Source organism: Saccopteryx leptura, chromosome 4, assembly GCF_036850995.1.
Source record: "Saccopteryx leptura isolate mSacLep1 chromosome 4, mSacLep1_pri_phased_curated, whole genome shotgun sequence".
In the NCBI taxonomy this organism is placed as follows: Eukaryota; Metazoa; Chordata; class Mammalia; order Chiroptera; family Emballonuridae; genus Saccopteryx; species Saccopteryx leptura.
In genome coordinates this window covers 103,169,889-103,194,459 of record NC_089506.1, presented here as the reverse complement: position 1 = coordinate 103,194,459, position 24,571 = coordinate 103,169,889, and the positions used below count along the sequence as shown (strand labels likewise).

Here is a 24,571-nt window from a genome sequence, read left to right as displayed (position 1 = left end):
TACTCCCTTTTTTGCCCCTTGAACTCTTCACCCCAAATCAGGCCCTCCATTATAGGCAGTTTTTGTTCCATTTAGCATAATATAATTCACAGGTCATCACGATATTTCCCTAAGGAGGTGAGAGGAGGGGAAGAGAAGAAAGAAAAAAGGGGTAAATAATAAATTATTACCTTTTTTTTGTGGAGTATTTTCCTTTTTTTTTTTTTTTTTCTTTTCCTTTTTATTTTTTATTAATTCTAATTAACACTATCATCAAGACCACCTTCAGATGCCAATAAGAAAAAGGAAATCGAACATTATGGATACAAAAGACAGAGAGGTAACACAAATAGATGTGGAAAAATCTATGGAGAAAAGATTTAACATATTGGAAGCCTTGGAGCCAAGTGACAGAGAATTTAAAATAGAAATCTTAAAAATACTCAGAGATATACAAGAAAACACAGAAAGGCAATTTAGGGAAATCAGAAAACAACTCAACGATCACAAAGAATATATTACCAAGGAAATTGAAACTATAAAAACAAATCAAACAGAAATTAAAAACTCAATTCAAGAGCTGAAAAACGAGGTAACAAGCTTAGCTAATAGAACAGCCCAGATAGAAGACAGGATCAGTGAAATAGAAGACAAGCAACTTGAGGCACAACAGAGAGAAGAAGAAAGAGACTCAAAAATAATAAAAAACGAGAAAGCCCTACAGGAATTGTCTGACTCCATCAGAAAGAATAACATAAGAATAATAGGTATATCAGAGGGAGAAGAGAAAGAAAATGCAATGGAGAATATACTCAAACAAATAATAGATGAGAACTTCCCAAGCCTGTGGAAAGAAAGCCTCAAATTCAAGAAGCAAACAGAACACCGAGTTTTCTTAACCACAACAAACCCACTCCAAGGCACATCATAATGAAGATGACACAAACCAATGACAAAGAAAAAATTCTCAAGGCAGCCAGGGAAAAGAAGAATACAACATATAAAGGAAGGCCTATTAGATTATCATCAGATTTCTCAGCAGAAACTCTACAAGCAAGAAGAGAGAGGACCCCAATATTTAAAGCCCTGAAAGAGAGGAACTTTCAACCAAGAATACTATACCCATCAAAGCTATCCTTCAAGTACGAAGGAGATATAAAAATATTCACAAATACAGAAAAGATGAGAGAATTTATCATCAGAAAGCCCCCACTACAGGAAATACTAAAGGGGGTTTTCCAACCAGATTCAAAGAACAAAAGAAAACATAACCACAAGTAACAGCTCCACCAAGAAAACAATAAAACCAAACTTAAACTGTGACAACAAAAGAAAAAAAAAAGGGGAGAAAGGATGAAGATTAACAGTAGCAAAGGACGATGAAGCGCAGAAATACTCACAGGAAAGGGTACTACAATGAATATGGTAGGTAATCTTTTCATTACTTAATGGTAACCACCCTTGAAAAAACCACCACAAAAACACTTGACTTAAAAAAGGTAGCAACAGAGGAAAGAAGTATGGAATACAAACAAACAAAAACAAATGATAGAAAAACAAAAGAGAAGAATCAAACAAGATACAAAACTAACAGAAAGCAATTTATAAAATGGCAATAGGGAACCCACAAGTGTCAATAATTACACTAAATGTAAATGGATTAAACTTACCAATAAAAAGACACAGAGTAGCAGAATGGATTAAAAAAGAAAATCCAACTATATGCTGCCTACAAGAAACTCATCTAAGCAACAAGGATAAAAACAAATTCAAAGTGAAAGGCTGGAAAACAATACTCCAAGCAAACAACACCCAAAAAAAAGCAGGTGTAGCAATACTCATATCTAATAATGCTGACTACAAGACAGAAAAAGTACTCAGAGACAAAAATGGTCATTTCATAATGATTAAGGGGACACTGAATCAAGAAGACATAACAATCCTTAATATATATGCACCAACCCAAGGAGCACCAAAATATATAGGACAGCTACTTATTGACCTTAAAACAAAAACTGACAAAAATACAATCATACTTGGAGACCTCAATACACCGCTGACAGCTCTAGATCGGTCATCCAAACAGAGAATCAATAAAGATATAGTGGCCTTAAATGAAATACTAGAACAACTGGATATGATAGACATCTACAGGACACTTCATCCCAAAGCGACAGAGTATACATTTTTCTCTAGTGTACATGGAACATTCTCAAGAATTGACCATATGTTGGGCCACAAAGACAATATCAGCAAATTTAAAAAAACTGAAATTGTGCCAAGCATATTCTCTGATCATAAAGCCTTGAAACGAATTCAACTGTAAAAAAGAGGGGGAAAAACCCACAAAATTGTGGAAACTAAACAACATACTTCTAAAAAATGAATGGGTCAAAGAAGAAATAAGCGCAGAGATCAAAAGATATATAGAGACAAATGAAAATACGACATATCAGAATCTCTGGGATGCAGCAAAAGCAGTAATAAGAGGAAAGTTCATATCACTTCAGGCCTATATGAACAAACAAGAGAGAGCCGAAGTAAACCACTTAACTTCACACCTTAAGGAACTAGAAAAAGAAGAACAAAGACAACCCAAAACCAGCCGAAGAAAGGAGATAATAAAAATCAGAGCAGAAATAAACGAAATAGAGAACAGAAAAACTATAGAAAAAATCAATAAAACAAGGAGCTGGTTCTTTGAAAAGATCAACAAAATCGACAAACCCTTGGCAAGACTCACCAAGGAAAAAAGTCACAGGACTCAAATAAATAAAATCCAAAATGAAAGAGGAGAGATCACCACAGACATCATAGATATACAAAGAATTATTGTAGAATACTATGAAAAACTATATGCCTCCAAATACAACAATCTAGAAGAAATGGATAAATTCCTAGAACAATACAACCTTCCTAAACTGAGTCATGAAGAAGCAGAAAGCCTAAACAGACCAATCAGCAGGGAGGAAATAGAAAAAACTATTAAAAACCTCCCCAAAAATAAAAGTCCAGGTCCAGATGGTTATACTAGTGAATTCTATCAAACATTCAAAGAAGACTTGGTTCCTATTCTACTCAAAGTCTTCCAAAAAATTGAAGAAGAAGCAATACTTCCAAACACATTTTATGAGGCCAACATAACCCTCATACCAAAACCTGGCAAGGATGGCACAAAAAAAGAAAACTACAGACCAATATCTCTAATGAATACAGATGCTAAAATACTAAACAAAATACTGGCAAATCGAATACAACAACATATTAAAAAAATAATACATCATGATCAAGTGGGATTCATCCCAGAATCTCAAGGATGATTCAACATACGTAAAACATTTAACGTAATACACCATATCAACAAAACAAAGAACAAAAACCACATGATCTTATCAATAGATGCAGAAAAGGCTTTCGATAAAATACAACACAATTTTATGTTTAAGACTCTCAACAAAATGGGTATAGAAGGAAAATATCTCAACATAATAAAGGCCATATATGATAAACCATCAGCCAACATCATATTAAATGGCGTAAAACTGAGGACTTTCCACTTTAAATCAGGAACACGACAGGGGTGTCCACTCTCTCCACTCTTATTTAACGTGGTGCTAGAAGTGCTGGCCAGAGCAATCAGACAAGACAAAGAAATAAAAGGCATCCATATCAGAAAAGAAGAAGTAAAGGTATCACTTTTTGCTGATGATATGATCCTATACATCGAAAACCCAAAGGACTCCACAAAAAGATTACTAGAAACAATAAACCAATACAGTAAGGTCGCAGGATACAAAATTAACATACAGAAGTCCATAGCCTTTCTATATGCCAACAATGAAATATTAGAAAACGAACTCAAAAAAATAATCCCCTTCACGTTTGCAACAAAAAAAATAAAATACCTAGGAATAAACATAACAAAGAATGTAAAGGACCTATATAAAGAAAACTACAAGGCATTGCTAAGAGAAATAGAAAAAGACACAATGAGATGGAAAAATATTCCTTGTTCTTGGATAGGAAGAATAAATATAATTAAAATGGCCATATTACCCAAAGTAATATATAAATTTAATGCAATTCCCATCAAAATTCCTATGACATTTTTTAAAGAAATGGAACAAAAAATCATAAGATTTATATGGAACTATAAAAAACCCCGAATAGCCAAAGCAATCCTAAGGAAAAAGAATGAAGCTGGGGGCATTACAATACCTGACTTTAAACTATATTATAGGGCCACAATAATCAAAACTGCATGGTATTGGCAGAAAAACAGACACTCAGACCAATGGAACAGAATAGAAAGCCCAGAAATAAAACCACATATATATGGTCAAATAATCTTTGATAAAGGGGCCAACAACACAAAATGGAGAAAAGAAAGCCTCTTCAACAAATGGTGTTGGGAAAACTGGAAAGCCACATGCAAAAGAATGAAACTCGACTACAGCCTGTCCCCGTGTACTAAAATTAATTCAAAATGGATCAAAGACCTAAATATAAGATCTGAAACAATAAAGTACATAGAAGAAGACATAGGTATTAAACTCATGGATCTGGGTTTTAAAGAACATTTTATGAACTTGACTCCAATGGCAAGAGAAGTGAAGGCAAAGATAAATGAATGGGACATCAGAATTAAAAGTTTTTGCTCAGCAAGAGAAACTGATATCAAAATAAACAGACAGCCAACTAAATGGGAACTGATATTTTCAAACGACAGCTCAGATAAGGGCCTAATATCCAAAATTTACAAAGAACTCATAAAACTCAACAACAAACAAACAAACAATCCAATAAAAAAATGGGAAGAGGACATGAACAGACACTTCTCCCAGGAAGAAATACAAATGGCCAACAGATATATGAAAAGATGCTCAGCTTCATTAGTTATTAGAGAAATGCAAATCAAAACTACAATGAGATACCACCTCACCCCTGTTAGATTAGCTATTATCAACAAGATGGGTAATAACAAATGTTGGAGAGGCTGTGGAGAAAAAGGAACCCTCATACACTGTTGGTGGGAATGTAAAGTAGTACAACCACTAAGGAGGAAAGTATGGTGGTTCCTCAAAAAACTGCAAATAGAACTACCTTATGACCCAGCAATCCCTCTACTGGGTATATATCCCAAAACCTCAGAATCATTGATACGTAAAGACACATGTAGCCCCATGTTCATAGCAGCACTGTTCACAGTGGCCAAGACATGGAAACAACCAAAAAGCCCTTCAATAGAAGACTGGATAAAGAAGATGTGGCACATATACACTATGGAATACTACTCAGCCATAAGAAATGATGACATTAGATCATTTATAGCAAAATGGTGGGATCTTGATAACATTATACGGAGTGAAATAAGTAAATCAGAAAAAAACAAGAACTACATGATTCCATACATTGGTGGAACATAAAAACGAGACTAAGAGACATGGACAAGAGTGTGGTGGTTACCAGGGGTGGGGGGAGGGAGGACGCAGGAGGGAGGGAGGGAGAGATTTAGGGGGAGGGGGAGGGGGAGGGGCACAGAGAAAACTAGATAGAGGGTGATGGAGGACAATCTGACTCTGGGCGAGGGGTATGCAACATAATTTAATGACAAGATAACCTAGACATGTTTTCTTTGAATATATGTACCCTGAATTATTAATGTCATCCCATTAACATTAATAAAAATTTATTAAAAAAAAAAAAAAAAAAAAAGAATGTGATGGCAAGGGGGCTGGGTGGGTGGGGGGAGGAGGGATGGGGCGAGGATGGAGAGAGGGAGTGGGGGAGGGGAGGGGCACAAAGAAAACCAGATAGAAGGTGACAGAAGACAATTTGACTTTGGGGGAGGGGTATACAGCACAATCAAATGTCAAAATAATCTGGAGATGCTTCTCTCAACATATGTACCCTGATTTATCAATGTCACTGCATTAAATTTAATAATAATAAAAAAAAATAGTCTCATTAGAAAAATTTGAGCCTGTCCAGGTGATAGCGCAGTTAATAGTTTCCACCTGGGATGCTGAGGACCCTGGTTCGAAACCCCACAGTCACCAGCTTGATCGCAGGTTCATCTGGCTTGAGCGCTGGTCATCCCGCTTGAGCGCAGGGTCACTAGCTTGGGCACAAGATCATAGAGCATGTATGGTCTTCTAGAACTTACTTTACTTTTCTAAATAAATTTCATGAATTGTGCCCCCAAATCAGGACGTTTATACTAGACTTAGTAAGATGTAGAAACGTTTATCTCGTGTATGTTGGTCACGAGATAAACATTTCTACATCTGCAAAACTTTAGGTTCTCAGTCTGTGAAGTTGTTGTTTTTACTTCAGGTGCCAAGAGTGTGATGGGAATAAATGAAAAGGAAGCATCTCAACAAGAACAGCCCAAGAAGGAGCTACATAAACAAAAAAGTCAATCGGCAGCAGGTGACAGGGGATCAAAACCAAACCCCAAGTCTTTAGGCTCAAAAACAAGTTTTCTGACAACCTAAGAGTGTTCTCTACATACTCACACAATTTGTTTTATAATGCAAACCCATATATATTTATAAAATCAGTCCAAACATAGAAGCAAGCTGAGGATACTTTATTTCCATGAAACTTACATCTAAATGGTAAATACTGAGACCTACAAGCATCCATCCAAGTGAAAGATGAAATACTATTTCCTTTCTGTACCTGTGGATGCTGTTTTTCCTACAATCATTTATCAAGGTAGAAGCACTGCTTGCCAGAGACAGAAGATTCTGCTCTTGCAGATTTACCTTCAAAAAATCATTTTTAAGTTTTTAAATCCTTTATTCTGTCTCTGCTATTCAGAATAGTACTAACACTCACCAGGACAATATAAAAACGGGTGGTCCACAAACTCTAGGAAGCCAAGTCTTAAATGACCACATGTAGCTGTGCACCTGTGCATGCACACACGTGCGTACAGTGTGTGTCTTTGTGTCTGACTCATTCTATGCCAACAGGACAGGGGAAGGGACCTGAATTTGGAATAAGACACCATAAAAGTGATGCTCAGTCCACTGCTAAATATTCTGACTGGAAACTCATGAGGAGCAGTGAAGGACCAGGCCTGGAAAAGGAAAACTGAGGCAACTGTGAACGATCTAAGCAAGGGCACCACAGATTGAGAAGGGGTGGGACTGGCTTCTCAATGACGATTAGAGGAGGGCCCTTCCCTCACCAATCCTGCAGTGAGATGTATACAAAGAGATGCATGAACAGCTTAGCTATATATATATGTCTCCACTATGGACACAGAGCATGTCCATGGAGAGCCTTTATATAACTCAGACTTGGAATGTATATTTTCTACATAAATCTCTAATTTTTTTTAAATGCTCATACTCTCCAGAGTCTCTCAAAATATACAGCTGGACAGTTCTAACAGGTTTATCAGACTTATCCTAAGGTCAGCTTGGACAACTGCACCAGTAAATTTTCATTCTCTTATTTCAAGGAAACTGTGCTTTTCTAGAAAAATTCTTTAATCAACTTGTTTCTATGGAACATTTCACTCTGCTGCTCTGTTATTGCAAAATATTCATCTACAATATTTCCCACCGATGTTAATGTGGATGTTTTCCCAAAAACAGTACAAACTATAATCTATAAGCTGGCTTTCCATCAGTAAAAACTATGACATCTTATCAATAAATTACAAAGTATCAATACTTGTACCACTTTTTAAAATTAAAACCTGGGATAAAACTTTTCTACCATCTCTCTTTTTAAATTTATGTGGCGGGGAAAAACACATAAACACACTGCGAATACTTGACCTGCGTGGTCTAAAATCCACCGGATGATTAATACCCTCCAACGATGAACAAAGAGTGCGGTGGTTAAACATTGCTGTATTTGCTTTTTTGGTTTTTATTATTTTTTTAAACTAACACATTCTGTTTTTATCACAGGCTTCAGGTATTAAGTGTTTATGGAACCAGCAACAGTTAGTTCCTTCTGAAAAATCTGCTCAGCTCTCTCCTGGCCATGTCACAGATACACCTTGTCTCCCAAGACTTAGATAAGCAAATTTGAGAGAGAGGTCGATGGTATTGCTATTCTTTTTATGTTTTCTAATTATTACAAGTCTGGACAAGCAGTAGAGTCTTAATAAATTAAAGTTAATCTCAAGACTTTAAAAATATCTATAAGAAAAGTCCTTAGTACAACACTAAAATTTTTTAATGATTAGGTTGAACAGGAAATTCAAAATAGTCATGATCTGAATTTTTCATTGCTGGTATTAACCAGTTAATAATAGATTTTAGCTAGGAAAAGAAAGATAGATGGGTACAAACTCATGTATCTGGTGATTAACAATGCAGTGATATAAAATCTTCAATTTTTGATTATCCTTGCAAATGGAAGGGAGAAAAAGCATGTAGAACAGAGGAAAATAATTCACCCATTTAAGTAACAGGAACCCCCGATGAGCAGGATGGTGATTACTGTCACGCAGGTCCTGACCCAGAACAGTGGGCACCCAGACCACACGCATGCACACACTCCCAATGTGGACCAACAGAACACAGCTAACCAGAGGTCGGCTATCACTAGCTCTGCAATAGTAGCATTCTTCTCTTAGAAACTGAAAACCCTACAAGCAGTTTTTATCTCAAAGTTCAAAACAATACACTTCCATAAAAAGAAACAGCATGATTTCCTAGACAAAATCCTGAAGACGTGGCCTCACTCTCTCTTTCTGCCAGAACTTTCACAAGAGAGGAACTAACGGAAAAGGAAACCTAGAGAGGAATTCACAGTGACTTTCTGGAACCTGCACTCAGGTTGGTACCTTTGTCATGAACTCCTCCAGCTGCTCCACAAACTGCTTGGTCTGCTGCTGAATAAACTGCTCACAGGCCGACTTCAGGTGACGGTCCACGTCTTTTTTAGAGTCAAGATAGTGTTCTCTTATCTCAGGAGTACCCTAAAAAAGATGACAATCCCTCCTGTTTTGAAGTGCCTAAAAGTTACCAAACATGTAAAGAATGCCATTTATCTCCCACCACCAATGAAGCCGAGTCCTCCTCACCTCCAACAAGAACTCTATCAAGGCATTGTTGCTATTCAGCCTAAAAAATCTTGGAACAGTCATAGGGTTCAGGATCTTAAATGCTGCATCTGTGAAACAGAATTACTCATCCAGTAAATACGTACAGTTTCAACAGAAAAGCTGATTACTGTTCAGTGTGTTAACATATATTCGTTCTTTATTACCACAAAGTGAGAACAGTTTCATTTTCATCAAACCAGCTCCACAACAGTGCAGTTAGCATCAAGATGGCCACAGCACCCACACACAGTTATTTTCTAGAAGTCAGAACTGCAAGATGACTATTCAACTTAATTATTCATTTATTGACAAAAAGAAAAATGATAAATGGTAATTGATACCTTAAATTTCACTGCTTTACTTTTATGATGACAAATAAGTGTTTGAAAAAAATATTCATATACTTACCCAGCTTCTTTTGTTAAGATCCTGGCTGGCACAGAAATTTATTCATTTGAAGCGGAGTGAATAAGTTAATGTGTCAGCCAGAAAGAAAACACCAAAAGGACATATTTACCCCTTAACCTCCAGACTAACTAGAATCAATGTAAAGTATTAATCGAGGTCTCATTGATGTTCAAATGCAATAAGATACAGCATTAGTCGTGAGAGGTTAGAGGCTTAAAAGTAAAGATAGTAAGTATTATTAAGGGGTAGTCAGTAAAGGGCATATCTTTGCTCTGCCAGACTAGAGAAAGCAAAGCATATAAAGGTTCCAATCCTGGTTTTCCACAAGGGCCCTTACTGCCCTAACCCTGATCTCACTATTAGACAGTGTTCAGAGTGAGGCTTTAATAAACAGAATCAGATCAACTTATGGAAGATTACATAAACTTCATAATGTTTTAGAGAAAATATACTTTAAGCCGGTATTCGCCAAAACTTTAGGGTACTTCATTTTCTCACACCTTAGTGGATCTATAATAGGACCCAGCAGCAACAAATTATGAATTTTTAAAAAAAATGAAAGAAAGTAGATCAGCTCTGCTTTATCCTATCACTAAAATAAAGACTATCAGTGCCTGGCATGCTTCAAGGTTAAGAGCACTATTTCCACATCTCTCACTGAAAAGAAGAAAATCAACTAGAATGGTTGAGAGACAGAGCTTCTGATGAGAATAAACTGAAAAAAAATTACGCATTCTCTCAGGACAAAAGCCAAGAAAACTGGCCGTTATAAAAAACAAAAACAAAAACACAAAGTATACAAATGACATGCAAGGTCACTACCCAAATTCCAACAGAACCAAAAAGCGTTCTCTGCAGTGGAAAGAAGAGACCACGTTGGATCTCAGGTGAGTTAAATAAACTCTACTAATTTATAGGCACAATCATTCGGGAATAACCTACTACCCTTGGAAATCCTGTATCTGGAGCTCCAGTGAACCACAGAACATAGAAAATAATTTGAGTGACTATGAATTTTCTCAATTCCCCCCAAGACATAAGAGAGCTCATTCATTACATAAAGGAATGGCTTAAGTCATTAGAGCTCAATTCTCTTGAAAATGGTTAAGATAAAGTTTAGGTAATTTTTAAGTAATTAAGAAAAATAAGAAGTATTTGCAGTATATTCTTCACTGCCTAAGATCAACATCTTAGATCATCGCTTATTAATTCAGAGACAAATTGTTAGGACAGATGAAGCATCTCTCCCAAGATAACTCAGTTACTACTACGAACTCAAACACCCTAGTGCTAGAGCTGTGATGGCAAACCTTTTTATAAAAACTGCCCACTTTTGCAGTGCTGGTCAACCTGTCCTCTAGGGCGGGAGGGACCAGGTTGACCAGCACTGCAAAAGTGGGTGGTTTTTATAAAAAGGTTTGCCATCATGGCTCTAGAACATGACTTAAAAACCAACTGCTTTAACAATAACACCACTTACGTTCATTTGAAAACCTTAAGCTTACAAAGCACTTTGACATATATTTTCATTCTTAATGACCTTAATTGATCTTGATAACCTGGTAAAGGTATCATGACAAGTTGATTATGCTCATTTTACTGGGCACATGAAAGCTACAACACCCATCCATCACACAAGAGCCAGGAAACGCTGAACCAGGGACAGAACCCAACTTCTCAGACTCAGATAAGTACAGTTCCCCTTTTATCCAGCTGGCTTCCAGAATTTTAATGAACTGACAAACTCAGTGTTTAAAACCAACCAATTAGCTGACACTGTAAGTAGCTGTTATACTGGTTTTTCATTTTTTAACTGGTAATGGTAATTCGCAGCAGAGTCTAAGAGAGGTAATACTATCTTACAAACTGCAATGCTCAGATATAGCTCCTTTCATAGAGAAAATACAGCAAGTATAGGTGTAATTAGGATGTTGACAGCTCAGCTTAGTGTGAACAAGTAACATGCCCAGCAAGCACAGCATGCAAAGAATTGCAGATGAACATAAAATAAACCTATAACCTGTGCTGACACATTGGGACAGGCAAACACACCCCACTGTGCAGCCAGGACGATAAAGTACCTCTAGTTTTCTTGAGATCCAGGGAAATTTCCTTAATGGTGAATTCAGTGTGAAATGGAGCAATTTGTTCACGAAGAATCAAAAGATGCTTTATTAAGAAAAGTTGTCCATCAATCTGAGTCTGAATGATAAGACAGAAAAATGGATATTATCACATATTAAATAAAAGTCTGAACATACAGAACACATACATTATTAATCAACATCAATCTAAGTTTATGGGGCCTGACCTCCTTTCACTCTTATAACTTTATGGCACCAACACTCCCCTTTGCTGTGCAATGAACTCTCCCCACACCATCCAGATTAGAATTATCTGGAAAAATCTTGCTTCAACCTCTTACAAACACTGTCACCTGCTCTACTTAGTAAATCTAAGAAGGTAAATCAGACAAAGGATATAAAGCACATATTTAGAAAGAGAAGTCAAATCTATTTTAACGTGGCACAAAGGTTGAAGAGAGCATGCAGCCTAACAACCTCAGCACAGAGCAGGAAGTAACATAAAAGTTCCAAGTGTGAGCGCCGTTCTGACTCCTCATGCCTTTCCAGTTTTGCTTCAGTAACGCAGCTTTCACTGTTTGATCACAGTGGCTTCAAAATCCAGAGCATCTAAAATACTCATCTTTCTACAAAAGTACCAGAGAGGCCTCCAAACGTACAGTGGTCTGAGCTTGCCATTTTGGATTATCCTGCCACCAACGGTGCCTCTAGCCCTGCGAGTCTCTGCATTTCCTTTTCCCTCTCAGGACCCGTCCAAAGGCGTCTTGTGATTCCAGTTCAGTTCACAAAGCTCTGACCCAAATAGTGAATAATCATAGCTCTCATTTCAGAAAAGTCTGTATATTAACAAGAGGAAGGCTGTTTGCTCCTTCTTGCTGCTATTCAGATTAGTATCCTACTTTGAAAATATTTCTAATGAAATTTTACTAACTTAGGAAAAGAATAAGGGGGCTAGGAAACAAAACGACTCCTCTCTGGTCTCTCCACACCTTCTACACCAGGGGTCCCCAAACTTTTTACACAGGGGGCCAGTTCACTGTCCCTCAGACTGTTGGAGGGCCGGACTATAAAAAAAACCTGAACAAATCCCTATGCACACTGCACATATCTTATTTTAAAGTAAAAAACAAAATGGGAACAAATACAATATTTAAAATAAAGAACAAGTAAATTTAAATCAACAAACTGACCAGTATTTCAATGGGAACTATGCTCCTCTCACTGACCACCAATGAAAGAGGTGCCCCTTCCGGAAGTGCAGCAGGGGCTGGATAAATGGCCTCAGGGGGCCGTATGCGGCCTGTGGGCCGTAGTTTGGGGACCCCTGTTCTGTATAAACACAGAATCAATATGTAAGCGTGACTGATAGAAACTAATGCTGCACTCTGGAATACAACATTAGATAAGGAGGGAATGCTACATATTTTGAATTCGTGCTCTACTTTTAAAAGAGCCAGTAACTCCAATGGTGAAAATAGTATACTATAGATTCAATTTACTTTAGTAAAGCTGTTGTGATCCAGCAAATAGTATCATTTTAGTTTACTGATATACTAGGTGCTCAATTTAAGTATGAAAGAACAATTTCTTGCCTTAAAAAACTCTCTAAAATCATTTTCACTTATCTTTTTTTTTTTTAAAGTTGAGGAAGAATTTGAGACCTAGTTCTCCAGCACATGCCATCAGCTGGTTCAAATAAACTCTTATAAAACTTCTCCACATGCCTGACCTGGGGTGGCACAGTGGACAGAGCACTGACCCAGAATGCTGAGGTCACAGGTTCGAAACCCTGGGTTTGCTGGGTTAAGGCATTTACGAGAAGCAACTACTATGAGTTGATGCTTCCTGCTCCTTCCCCACCCCCTTTCTCTCTCTCCTCACTCTAAAATCAATCAATAAATTTTTTTTAAAATTTTAAATTCTCCATAGGTTTGGACATTTTTACATAAACATGTATTTGACATAGTTAGCAGGACTCTGAAGAAGGCCACCAGGACCACCCTGCAGACTGAATCCAGTACTATAAACAAACAAGGGCCCGTGTGCCCCCCAGCTCCCCACTTGGGTGAGTTTCTCTCAGACTCTGGGCCTCCTGAGTAGCAGGCCATGACTTTATTTGAGCTGTTCTTAGAAAACCCGTGAGGTGGTAAGGGTTGAGATAACTTAAGGGGAAAAAAAATGGGCAGCTGCTTTTAATCTTTTTAACTGAACTGCTTACTGACAATCTAAATAAAATCTTTCCTGGTTAAATGAGAGATTGAACTCTTTCTAACTCCAAAAGAGAAAGGACATTTGCTTCCCTAATCCCAACAGCCCCTGACGTGATGGTGGTTGTTGAAACCTCTGAACCTGGAGGGCGTGTGGAGACAGGCCGCAGAGCCGTCCAGGGCAGCCACGTGGCCGGGCCTGAGGAAGCCAGTGGAGCCCGGGGGAAGGGCAGGCTCCCTGCAGTGGTTCACTCCAGAGAGGGGCCCGAGAAAGAGGCCTGTACCTTGGAAAGAGTCACAGTTCTAGAGGCATCTGGTAAACTCTCTCTGACCCTTGCTCAGATATTCTCAGGTGACTAAGAAACTTAGTGGGGTCGCCTGAGAAAAATTTCCTCTAGGGCAGCGGTTTTCATACTTTCTAAAATCCTGCGGAATACCAAAAAATATGTTTTGCCAATCTGACAAAAAAAATAGGTATAATTTTGATTCATCCACACTGAATGGCTATTGTTGTGCTGGCTGTTGTCATTTTTTATTTGACAATCTAAGGGAAAAGAGGTCAGTGCCCCTGACTAGTAGGGATTGCATGTTTTAAAAATTCTTGCTGCACACCAGTTGAAAACTGCTGCTCTGGGTGTACAGCAGTCCTGCAGGGATATTTACTGAATTTGGCTCATCTGGCGACATGCACATAAGGCCCGGTTCATCCTAGAAGTTTGTTTAAACTCTACAGATCTCAACATTAACATGCCTCCAAGTCCAACAAGCCCGACAGTCAGCCTCTCATTAATACTAAGATGACCAAGATGAGAATCCTGTAATATTTCTAAATTAATCTTTTGTGCACACAATTAGAAAAAATGACTTTAAAATTAGGGAGAAAGAATAAAAAGCGTATTTATTGGTCTCTCAGAGCTTCAGAAGGAGGATTGACGTAAGTGGATCAACCTATACGCTGTTCAGGTGTCAGCCCAGCCCTTTGAGATATTAAAAACGGCTGTCCTGTTTTAAAAGGGGAAGGTCATTTGGGCCTTGACTTGTCAAGAACAGATATAAATTGTAAATTTCTCCAAAACAAAATTTAGGTCCAACTGTTCTATAACTGTGTCTGTGTATGTCTATATAGATATGTTGTAAATGTGAGATAATTTTCAACCTCCAGATGGTACTGTTAAAATTAATTTAAAGATGTACTTCTGTTCTCAGAAATATAGGCACTAATTCAAATGCTTTTCAAGTTCACACGATCTACGATTAATCCTTAGTAAATAAAAGCTAATTTATGTTTATTGGTTTAAGTAAAACATGTCTTTATTTCACCCGGGTTTTACAAAAATAAGTCCATGTTAACATTTGACACTGATGTCTATGAAATTTGTTTCTAGAGGTTATAAAATACACTTGTAAATCTGCCAAGTTAAAGAACACAAATTGCTTATTTCTTCATTTTTATTAGAAATTGAGGTTTTAAGGCTTAAAATCTCAGTATGTGTAGGAATAACTTGGAAGGTTCCAGAAGGGCCCTGGAACACACCAAAGGATTTTTTATGTTAAATTGCATGAAAAACGTGTAAAACAACCAATGAAAATCTTCTAGGGTAAACAATGACTGTCACTTAAATAGTCGGGGCTATGGGAAACCCACAATGGCTGCTTGGTTCTTTTCCTGGCTCCCTGGCAAACCCATTTTTTGGTTTTTGCATTCCTCTGTATGCATCAGTGTGTTTAAGCTGAACTTAGATGAAGGATCTTATGAACTAACATTATCAAAAGGAGATATCTTACTTACACTATTGCCAAGATTTGATAGAGTCACTTAAAGAAAATGCCACAGTGAGCTCCCAGGAAACAAAGACTCTAGATACTGTTTTTTGGAAAGAACATCAAATAAAAGACACTCTCCAATCTCAGTGGAAGGGAACTGATCGGGCACACCACCACAAATGAACCTCTACTCATCTCTGACACTCGCCTCCCCTACAACAGACAGCAAAGACTCCTCGAGGACAAAAGGCTGCCAGTATCAGAGGCAGACAGCCATCTAAAACCTCGGCAAGGTCTGTACACCTACTGAGTAATACTGAACTCAGAATGCATTCTGCTCGTCTTTGTCTTCATCTGTTTGATAATATCAGTCATAGTAATAGTTATACTATTATTAGTATAACTTTTTGTATTGTTTTTTTGTATAGAATACAGTATAACTGTTAATGATTATTAAACATGTACCATATTTCCCCGTGTATAAGACACTCCAGTGTATAAGACACACCTTAATTTTGGGGCCCAAAATTTGAAAAAAAAAGTATTATATAAAGTTACTGAACTCCAGTTTTATTCATCATAAAATTCAACAACTCCTCATCACTGTCAAAACTCCCATTCATTAGTTTGTCCTCATGTGTGTCTGCTGACAAATCACTGTCTTCAACAATGAATGCAAAAAGAAGCTCAAAAAAGCGGGAAATGCAAGTAAAAAAAATCTACAATGACTATATAAGACACACCCAGTTTTTAGACCCCAAATTTTTCAAAAAAGGATGCATCTTATACATGGGGAAATACGGTATTAGATAACTGTTAATACTCTTTTCATGGCTTATGTAAATATTATACTAGATGCCAAAGAAAAATAGAACTTGGCAATTAGACAAAACTCAAATGTGACAGTTCAACAGGATAGAAATGATTCGGTGCTTTATTTGCAATGAAGGCCATAAGAGCTGACTGTCTTTCATTTAACTGCCCTTCCCTTTTTAGAAAAAAATTAGCCTCCACTCAGATCCCAGTTACAGTATTGCCTTATCCCCAGTGGTCAACAAGAAAACATCAATACTAAGCCTGCCTGGGAATGAGCCTTCCTAGCACTGTGAGACTACACTATCTGACCAAAAGGTTACTCATCAATGTATCCTTTGGACTGGCGCATGACCAAGAGAAGGAACTATGGATGAAAAAAGGGATTGTATTGAAAGTAAACTCAGGGTCATTTGATCATAAATCCCTAACCAGGCAGGTCATGATGGGTAGTCATGCCCCAGCAATACTACATCTTTACTAAATAAGTTATCTTTGCTTTAGAAATCCCTGTCCATTGTTTCTGTGAATACAGGTTAACACACCTTTAAAATGCCTCTTTTCCGACTCCTCTAAAATGTAACCGCCCTCAAGAGCGCTAATAGTCGTAACTATCCTATAGTCCACTCCCCACCTTGCTCTCTCCCACCTTCATGTAATCTTCCTTGCATACACTCCTTCATTTCAAATGCATAAGAGAAACTGCATACTGTTTACGGTATAGAGCATTTGAGAACTTACTACCTAATATATGTCACCAATTTGGTTCAAATAAACTCTTATTTAAAAAAAAGAAAAAAGCTAAAAGTATACAAACTCAGCCATGAAATAAATTTGTTGATACTTAACAAATTAAGGGCTTCCTCACACATCCTTAAACCTAATACTTAAACACATACTTAAACATAATATGTAGGAAACAGAATTAGATAAAGAAGGCAATGAGGGCAAAGACTGAATTATCAAAAGGCTCTTCAGCTGCTCCCTTAGAAGAGGACAGTGGTACAAGAGGACATAAGCATATGAATTTTTAATTAGGACACTGCTTTTCCTCTTGATGAGAAGGAACAAGAAACACATGCTCACCGTAGAAAACCTGGAAAATTAAATAAAAGTGTAAGGAAAAGGAGGAAAATTATCCACAGTCACCCAAAAGCTTTCCATGTCACATTTTAGCATCAGGACTCCAAATTTTTTTGAGAGGGGGCTTTTTTTTAGTTTGTCTAACGCCTTTAAATTAGAAATCAGTGTGTAAAGCTGGAAGCCCGGAAAGGTTAACAAGGTGTGAACACTCCAAGCAGAAAAGCAGCCTCTGCTGGGAACAGCCCCCCACACCCTCCCTGTAGGCAGGCGGCAGGTATTTAAGTGCAGAGTCAGCAGGGCAACACTTTCAACCACGCTGCACTTCAGGAAGAAAACCTCAGGGGACAGGGGAGAAGCGCAGGCCACAGCTAGAAAACAGTAGGCGCGAAGTCATGGCAACTACTTGCAGTCATACAACCCATGGGCCACAACTGCCTGTTCCCAAACTGACTGGCTGATTTCCTCCCAGTGAGCCATTCAACTACTATTTAAAACATCATTATAAAATAAAACAAAACCTCACTGTAGGGATGACAACAATTTGCCACGTTTCCCTAAAGACCTTGTTTTGATATTCCAATCCAAGGAAACAGGCAGTCTACACCTCCCAGCTGCTAAGGCTGTAACAAGAAACCCTTATCCTAGAGAATTTAGAGCCTAACTACTATTTTTGGTACATTAGCAAACGTAGAGCTCTCTTATATAGAGTAGTCTTTATTTATCACTACAATGAAATACTAGCTTCTCTCAAAGGGTCTCAAAATTAAGTCATTAAACAAACAAATCCTCCTGCCAAAATGGCTTTAAATTTATGTGCCTATAAATAAGTGCTATATTGCACAATATTATTATGGGTAACAAGACTTCACCTAACACTTCATCAAACCTTGTTTTTGCTGATACATTCTGATGCTCCAAGTAGTGACTGAATGCAGGCAGACAAGGCTTCCTGTGATAATCCTTGGAACACTGCCCTCTGGTGAAATAAAAGAGAAACATCACCCTGTAGCACTTCACAAACAAAGAAAAGATTGTAGGCTGAGTACAAGGACAGATTACTTACCTTCCTCTACTGGATTAATTTATACTACTGGCATTTTCCTCCTCAAATTTCCTGTTCCAATGCAACCTTTCTAGACTAACGCATAGTTTCATAATTTGCATCTCTCGAAACACTCATGGATCCTTTAACAATATTTTCAGGGCACTATTTCATGCCAAGCTCTGTGCTAGATGCTGGAAGTACAGTGGTGGGTAGACCAGGCTGATGTGGGTCTGACCTCATAGAGCTCTCACTCCAATAATATTTCATGGTGCAGGCTGTTTTTAAAATATATAAAACCAACTTTATAACAAACCCTCAGTAAATCTACTTCTAAAAATTTATCCCAAGTATTCAATCAGTAGTGTATTATAAGATTCATGCATGTGGCTCTTCATCACAGAATTATTTAAAACAGCAAAAAACTGGAAATCACTTAAATTTTTAATGATGAAGGGGCTGACAAAATACTAGTGAATCTAAATCACAGAGCACTGTGCCTGAAATCAAAAACATGCTAGAGGCCCTGGCCGGTTGGCTCAGTGGTAGAGCGTCGGCCTGGCGTGCGGAGGTCCCGGGTTCGATTCCTGGCCAGGGCACACAGGAGAGGCGCCCATCTGCTTCTCCACCCCTTCCCCTCTCCTTCCTCTCTGTCTCTCTCTTCCCCTCCCGCAGCCGAGGCTCCACTGGAGCAAAAAGATGGCCCGGGCGCTGGGGATGGCTCCTCGGCCTCTGCCCCAGGCGCTAGAGTGGCTCTGGTCGCAACAGAGCGACGCTCTGGAGGGGCAGAGCATCGCCCCCTGGTGGGCAGAGCGTCGCCCCCTGTTGGGCGTGCCGAGTGGATCCCGGGGTCGGGCACATGGGGGAGTCTGTCTGACTGTCTCTCCCCGTTTCCGGCTTCAGAAAAATACAGGGGAAAAAAAAAAAGGCTAAGACATCAAACTCTGCAGAAGTGATCTAGCCTCACCTCTGAAAGTCCCAAAACTGGGCAAAAGGCATTTTGTGGTTGAATTTCAAAATCTAAAAGCACAAAATCTAGTAACTACAGTTTAAAATAGGTATCAAGTAGTGTGCACTCTACTGAGCCAATGAAACAACTGTGCAGCCCTGCTCAGGCCCTGGGACTCAGTCAGAGCATCTCTACAGTGAGATGGGACACACATACCCCTCTGAGCCATACTCTTAAGAAACAGTGACATCCAGACAATTAATTACATGGCTTGGATTTAATCACTTCTCTCTTTTTATGGTATTTGGATTATAACAATCAAATTAATTTTTTAAAGTTAATTAAAACCTAAGATTTTTACAAACTATTTTGGTTCAGCAGCAAACCACTAACCATAAATAAATGTAGACAAATCTGATCTTTCAGAATTGATAATCAAGACTGGAACGCTCAAATAACTGTTACCTGAAATCAATACACAGTATAAATTGGTGCTTTAAAAGGGGGCAGGGGGTGCTAATTTTAGCAAATAACTAAAATGGTAGAAACACACTTAATACTACTTGCTGACTTAAACTGAGTGTAAAACTAAAGTAGCATTTAATAGTAAATTTAAATACTAAATGTTTATTATGTAACAATGGACATATCACTTAACCTTCTGTACCTCTTTTTCTTAACCTATAAACTAAGACAAATGAATTAATCCATAGTTTTAAACTTATCTGTGATCACCCCTGTGAGAATACAGGCTATAGACCTTTTCCTCAGAAAGACACAAATACCAGCATACATACGCAATTTGACCCACAACATCAAAGTATTCACAGACTACCCAGAGCCCATTAATGGATTCTAAAGCTCTACAAATTAAGAATTCCTAAATTAAACTGCTTCTAAAATTACCTAAAAATCATACAATTCTAATACCAAACAAAATGTATCAAGATCCTCAAATAAAATTTTTTTTTAACTACAATCTTTTTTTTTTAATGACTCCCATTTTTTTTAATAATTATTTTTATTTATTCATTTTAGAGAGGCGAGGGAGAGAGGGAGAGAGAGAGAGAGAGAGAGAGAAGGGGGGAGGAGCAGGAAGCATCAACTCCCATATGTGCCTTGACCAGGCAAGCCCAGGGTTTCGAACCGGCGACCTCAGCATTTCCATGTCGATGCTTTATCCACTGCGCCACCACAGGTCAGGCTTTTTTTTTTTTTTTTTTTTTTTTTTTTTACTCGTTTTAGAAAGGAGAGAGAGAGGGAGAGAGAGAGAGGAGAGAGAGAGAGAGAAGGGGGGAGGAGCAGGAAGCATCAACTCCCATATGTGCCTTGACCAGGCAAGCCCAGGGTTTCAAACCGGCGACCTCAGCATTTCCAGGTTGACGCTTTATCCACTGCGCCACCACAGGTCAGGCCAAGATCCTCAAATAAAATTTAAATTTAAAAATATTTCAAATGAAAGAGCAAGCAATTTAGAGTAGACACAAGAATTTACACACATACATCTATGCATCTGTACAACTTGGAGAGACAGACAAGAGTTCGTCGAACTGTAGGATACCACATTCCATGAAGATCTGCTGGAGAAATTGTGGTCTGTGGTCTAGGATTGAGAGATTCTGTTGAACCTAAAAACCCACACAGAAAAGAAAACACTTTTCACACACATGTAGATTTGTCTTATTTGCATAGCAACTATAAACTGTTCTCATTAGCTACCATTTGCTGGAGGCATGCACTTTCTCTAGCCTCACCTGTAATCAAGAATACCATAAGAAACTTTAATCAGTGACAGGTGAGATTAACACAAAACATGTTTTTATATGTATTCATGTGTTCTCACATACTCAACCTAATTGCTTTTCGAAACTGTGATCAATAATCTTTATGAAATAAATGAACAATATACAACACATGTTACAGGATACCGTGTAACCATCAAATAGAGGCAGACCTGTATGTAGTCACGTGGAAGCAAGTGGGAGCCAATGGAGTTGAGGACTGACATGCAAACAGAATGTTAAACAGGAAGGTTAATCAAGCTGGTCTGACAGCCTCCTTTCTATACTCTGAGCTGTATCATGTATATAGGCCTTCCCAACTCCAAAGGCTCCTATTTCCTTCCCTTACCACCTACCAACTCGCAGATTTTCTTATGGCTTTCTTTCAGAATTGCTTTCTTATTACTCCAAACTATCTCACCTCTTAACTATTAAATCTTAAAATCCTACTCTCTGACCACAGTATCTTTGTTATTTCCTACTTCTCACCTGGTTACCCAAAACCCACTGCCAGTTCCTCCTCCTGTGGCTTCAGTCACACCCGATCCCCTTGCCTGCTTCTCTGACCTCCCCGACTACTCTCCTCAGGAACCCACTACATTCCTCTACCTCCATCTGCTCCTTAACGTCAGCGTCTGCGGAGGCACTCTCCCCAGATTTCTGCTAGTATCACTCTACTCTCCATCCTGGGGTGATCTTAGATAAGCCCAAAGCATCAACTGCTCTTTAACCTCTCAGCCAATCCCCCTCTTTATAGCTCTAGAGCAGCGCTGTCTAAGAGAAATAAGTGAGTCATAACTGTGACATTAAAATGCCACATGAAAAAAAAAAGAAACAAGTGGAATTAAACCTTTGAGCAGTACGAACATTCATGTATGTCCTCACTCAAAGGGTTAACAAAAAACTCACTACTCAAAGGGTTCATTTCAATATACTTAATCCAATATATCCAAAATATCATCATTGTAACATGTAGTCAACATAGAAATTACTAATAAGATAGTTTCCATTCTTTATTTGTTATTAAATCTTTGAAATTTGGTGTGTGTTTTACACACTCAGGCACATTCATACTAGCCACATTTCACATACTCAGTGGCAGGTGGCTATCACACTGAACAAGACAGCTCTGGACCCATATGACACAGATGCACTCTGTTGTTCCATATGGACCTTACTCAATCTTCTTAATCAGCCTCCACACCTAGTGTGCCATCAAATTTTGTTGACTCAAACTTCAACCATATCCTTCCTCTATTCACTTCTCTCCATCCCCGTCACACCCCGGTTCTAACCGCCTTCCTTTCAAAAGAAACAATCTACTAACCAGTCTCTATAGTTCTGCCAATAATATCACATTGTAAAGCCAGGTACCAGTTAAAGAACAGGCCTTTGGGGGGAAAGGGAAAATGTACAGGCCAGGGCTGGTAAGACAGAAACATACTGTAGTTTTTCCAGTAACTCCTGAAGAGATTGACTAGGATTGAAGTATACACTAGGACTCAAATTTATGCTAGAACCAAGACATATAATTGCATCAACAGGTACAGTAGAACGTGGCATGGATTGTTTCAGAGGACAAAATTTCAACTCCCGTGAGTCTCTAATCCTAGCAAGCATAATAAAATGATTTTGTTAGATGAGGAATACACAGGCTGCGTGGCAATTTGAATTTGGGATATCAACTGTTTACAGAGTTGACTCAGATACCTGATGATGCCCTAAACTTGGGGATTTGGGAGCAGCTGGGGCTCTTTAAAGTCCATGGAGTTTCAGTGCCCCCCACTCCCAGCCACTATGTGGAGTTGAGCTTTAGTGTGACCTTTACAGCTTGAAGGTGGGGAAAAAAGATGCCCTGCCTCCCAAATAGCTAGTTGTCTAGGTAACTCAGGAGTATCCAGGGTTATTCTTGAACGAGTTTGCTCCCTACATAACATACAACCCAGTCCAAGAGATCCCATACATATCTGCTAATTTTTTTTTACCCCAGTCCCAGGCACTCAATACATTTGCTAAGTGCAAATCTGATGGTGCAGTTACCCTGATACATTACATTAGCCAGAAGTTCAAAGTCCAAGAGACACCTAACACCCTATCAGAGTGCGGCCTGTTTTACCTGCTCCTCCCAGAAGCAACCTGCCAGCACATCAGACAACTTGACTTCCCCAAAGCAGCCACCGTCTTCCAATCCTGCACACCCTCCTCCATGCTACTCTGTCTTAAACAACTGGCTTCACCCAGCTTTCTCATACTCATCTCCATAACCACTGCAGCTTTCAGACACCACACCTCTCACTGAACCTACCTTCCTGCATTCAAATTCACCTCCCTTTATAATTATGATGACCCTCTTCCATGGTCCAAAAGCGCCCTGTGTATATTCCTTTAGCATGTCACCAATGATCACATCTGTCGGCTGTAAAAGTGCCCTGTGTATATACCTTTAGCATGTCACCAATGATCACATCTGTCGGCTGTCAATCTCCCCCCACTAAAGCGTGGGCTCCACGAAAGCACAGCTGTTTATCATGCCCATGGTTTGCCAGGTTCTCAATAAGTTTTTTAAATGAATAAACAAAAACTTTAAGTTAAAACATTATAACATACCAGATTTTGTCAGATTGTTAGACTCTGTTTCTTCTAACCGAACGTCTGAAAACGAAGATTCTGAAGGTATCTTTTTCTGTTCATCTTTTAAACTCTGTGCAATTTGCTAGATAAAGAAATCAGATAGAATATTAAAGTGTAGTTTTCAGCTTTTTGGTAATTTGAACATATTCTTTCTATAAAATAAAAAAATACTCGTTAATAAATAAATGGACTAATTAAGAGAACTATGCTAAAACAACACACGGAAATGAAGAAATTAAATCAGTACCAAGTGTCTCTATTCTCATAAGCACATACACAACCCTTTCTAAACCACTAATTTCAGAACCACTACAAGGTATCAACTGAGAATTCAAATATATAAGATTCATATTAAGAAGCAAAATTGTCAACTTTAAGTTTAGAAACAAAGTATTCAAATTTTAAATTTCATAAAGAAAACAAGAAAGGGAGAGAGGAACAAGAGAGGGCTCAGTTTCCTAGATCAGGCTGAGAAACAGACCGAGTTCTCATCACATCCACTGTGTGGCCTTCAGAATCAAGGCGGATCATCTACCTGTTCCCTGGAGTTATTAATAGCAATACTCAGACACCAAAGGTAATTCCTAATACAAGCCAGCAGAATAATAAAATTGGACAAAAGCCAAACAGTCCCAATACTATAGTCCCTAATCTACCATACACCTGATCTCTGCAAGGCTGATTTTACATATTATAAAAAAGTAGTATAAAAATAATATAACTACAACTACCCAAAATATAATAAATTTAAGTA

At 38.3% G+C, this 24,571-nt stretch overlaps 1 protein-coding gene across 2 annotated transcripts in view; it reads right to left on the bottom strand.

The window, feature by feature from the left end:
• COG3 (component of oligomeric golgi complex 3) overlaps positions 1–24,571 on the bottom strand; it is a 77,827-nt gene that overhangs the window by 21,459 nt on the left and 31,797 nt on the right. For both annotated transcript variants that reach the window (XM_066380869.1, XM_066380870.1), the window contains 6 exons: positions 23,794–23,899; positions 20,909–21,033; positions 18,301–18,390; positions 11,545–11,665; positions 9,035–9,123; positions 8,795–8,929 (listed from right to left, as the gene is read on the bottom strand). In XM_066380869.1, coding sequence (XP_066236966.1) covers positions 8,795–8,929; positions 9,035–9,123; positions 11,545–11,665; positions 18,301–18,390; positions 20,909–21,033; positions 23,794–23,899 — 666 coding nt within the window. The remainder of the gene's footprint in view (positions 1–8,794; positions 8,930–9,034; positions 9,124–11,544; positions 11,666–18,300; positions 18,391–20,908; positions 21,034–23,793; positions 23,900–24,571) is intronic.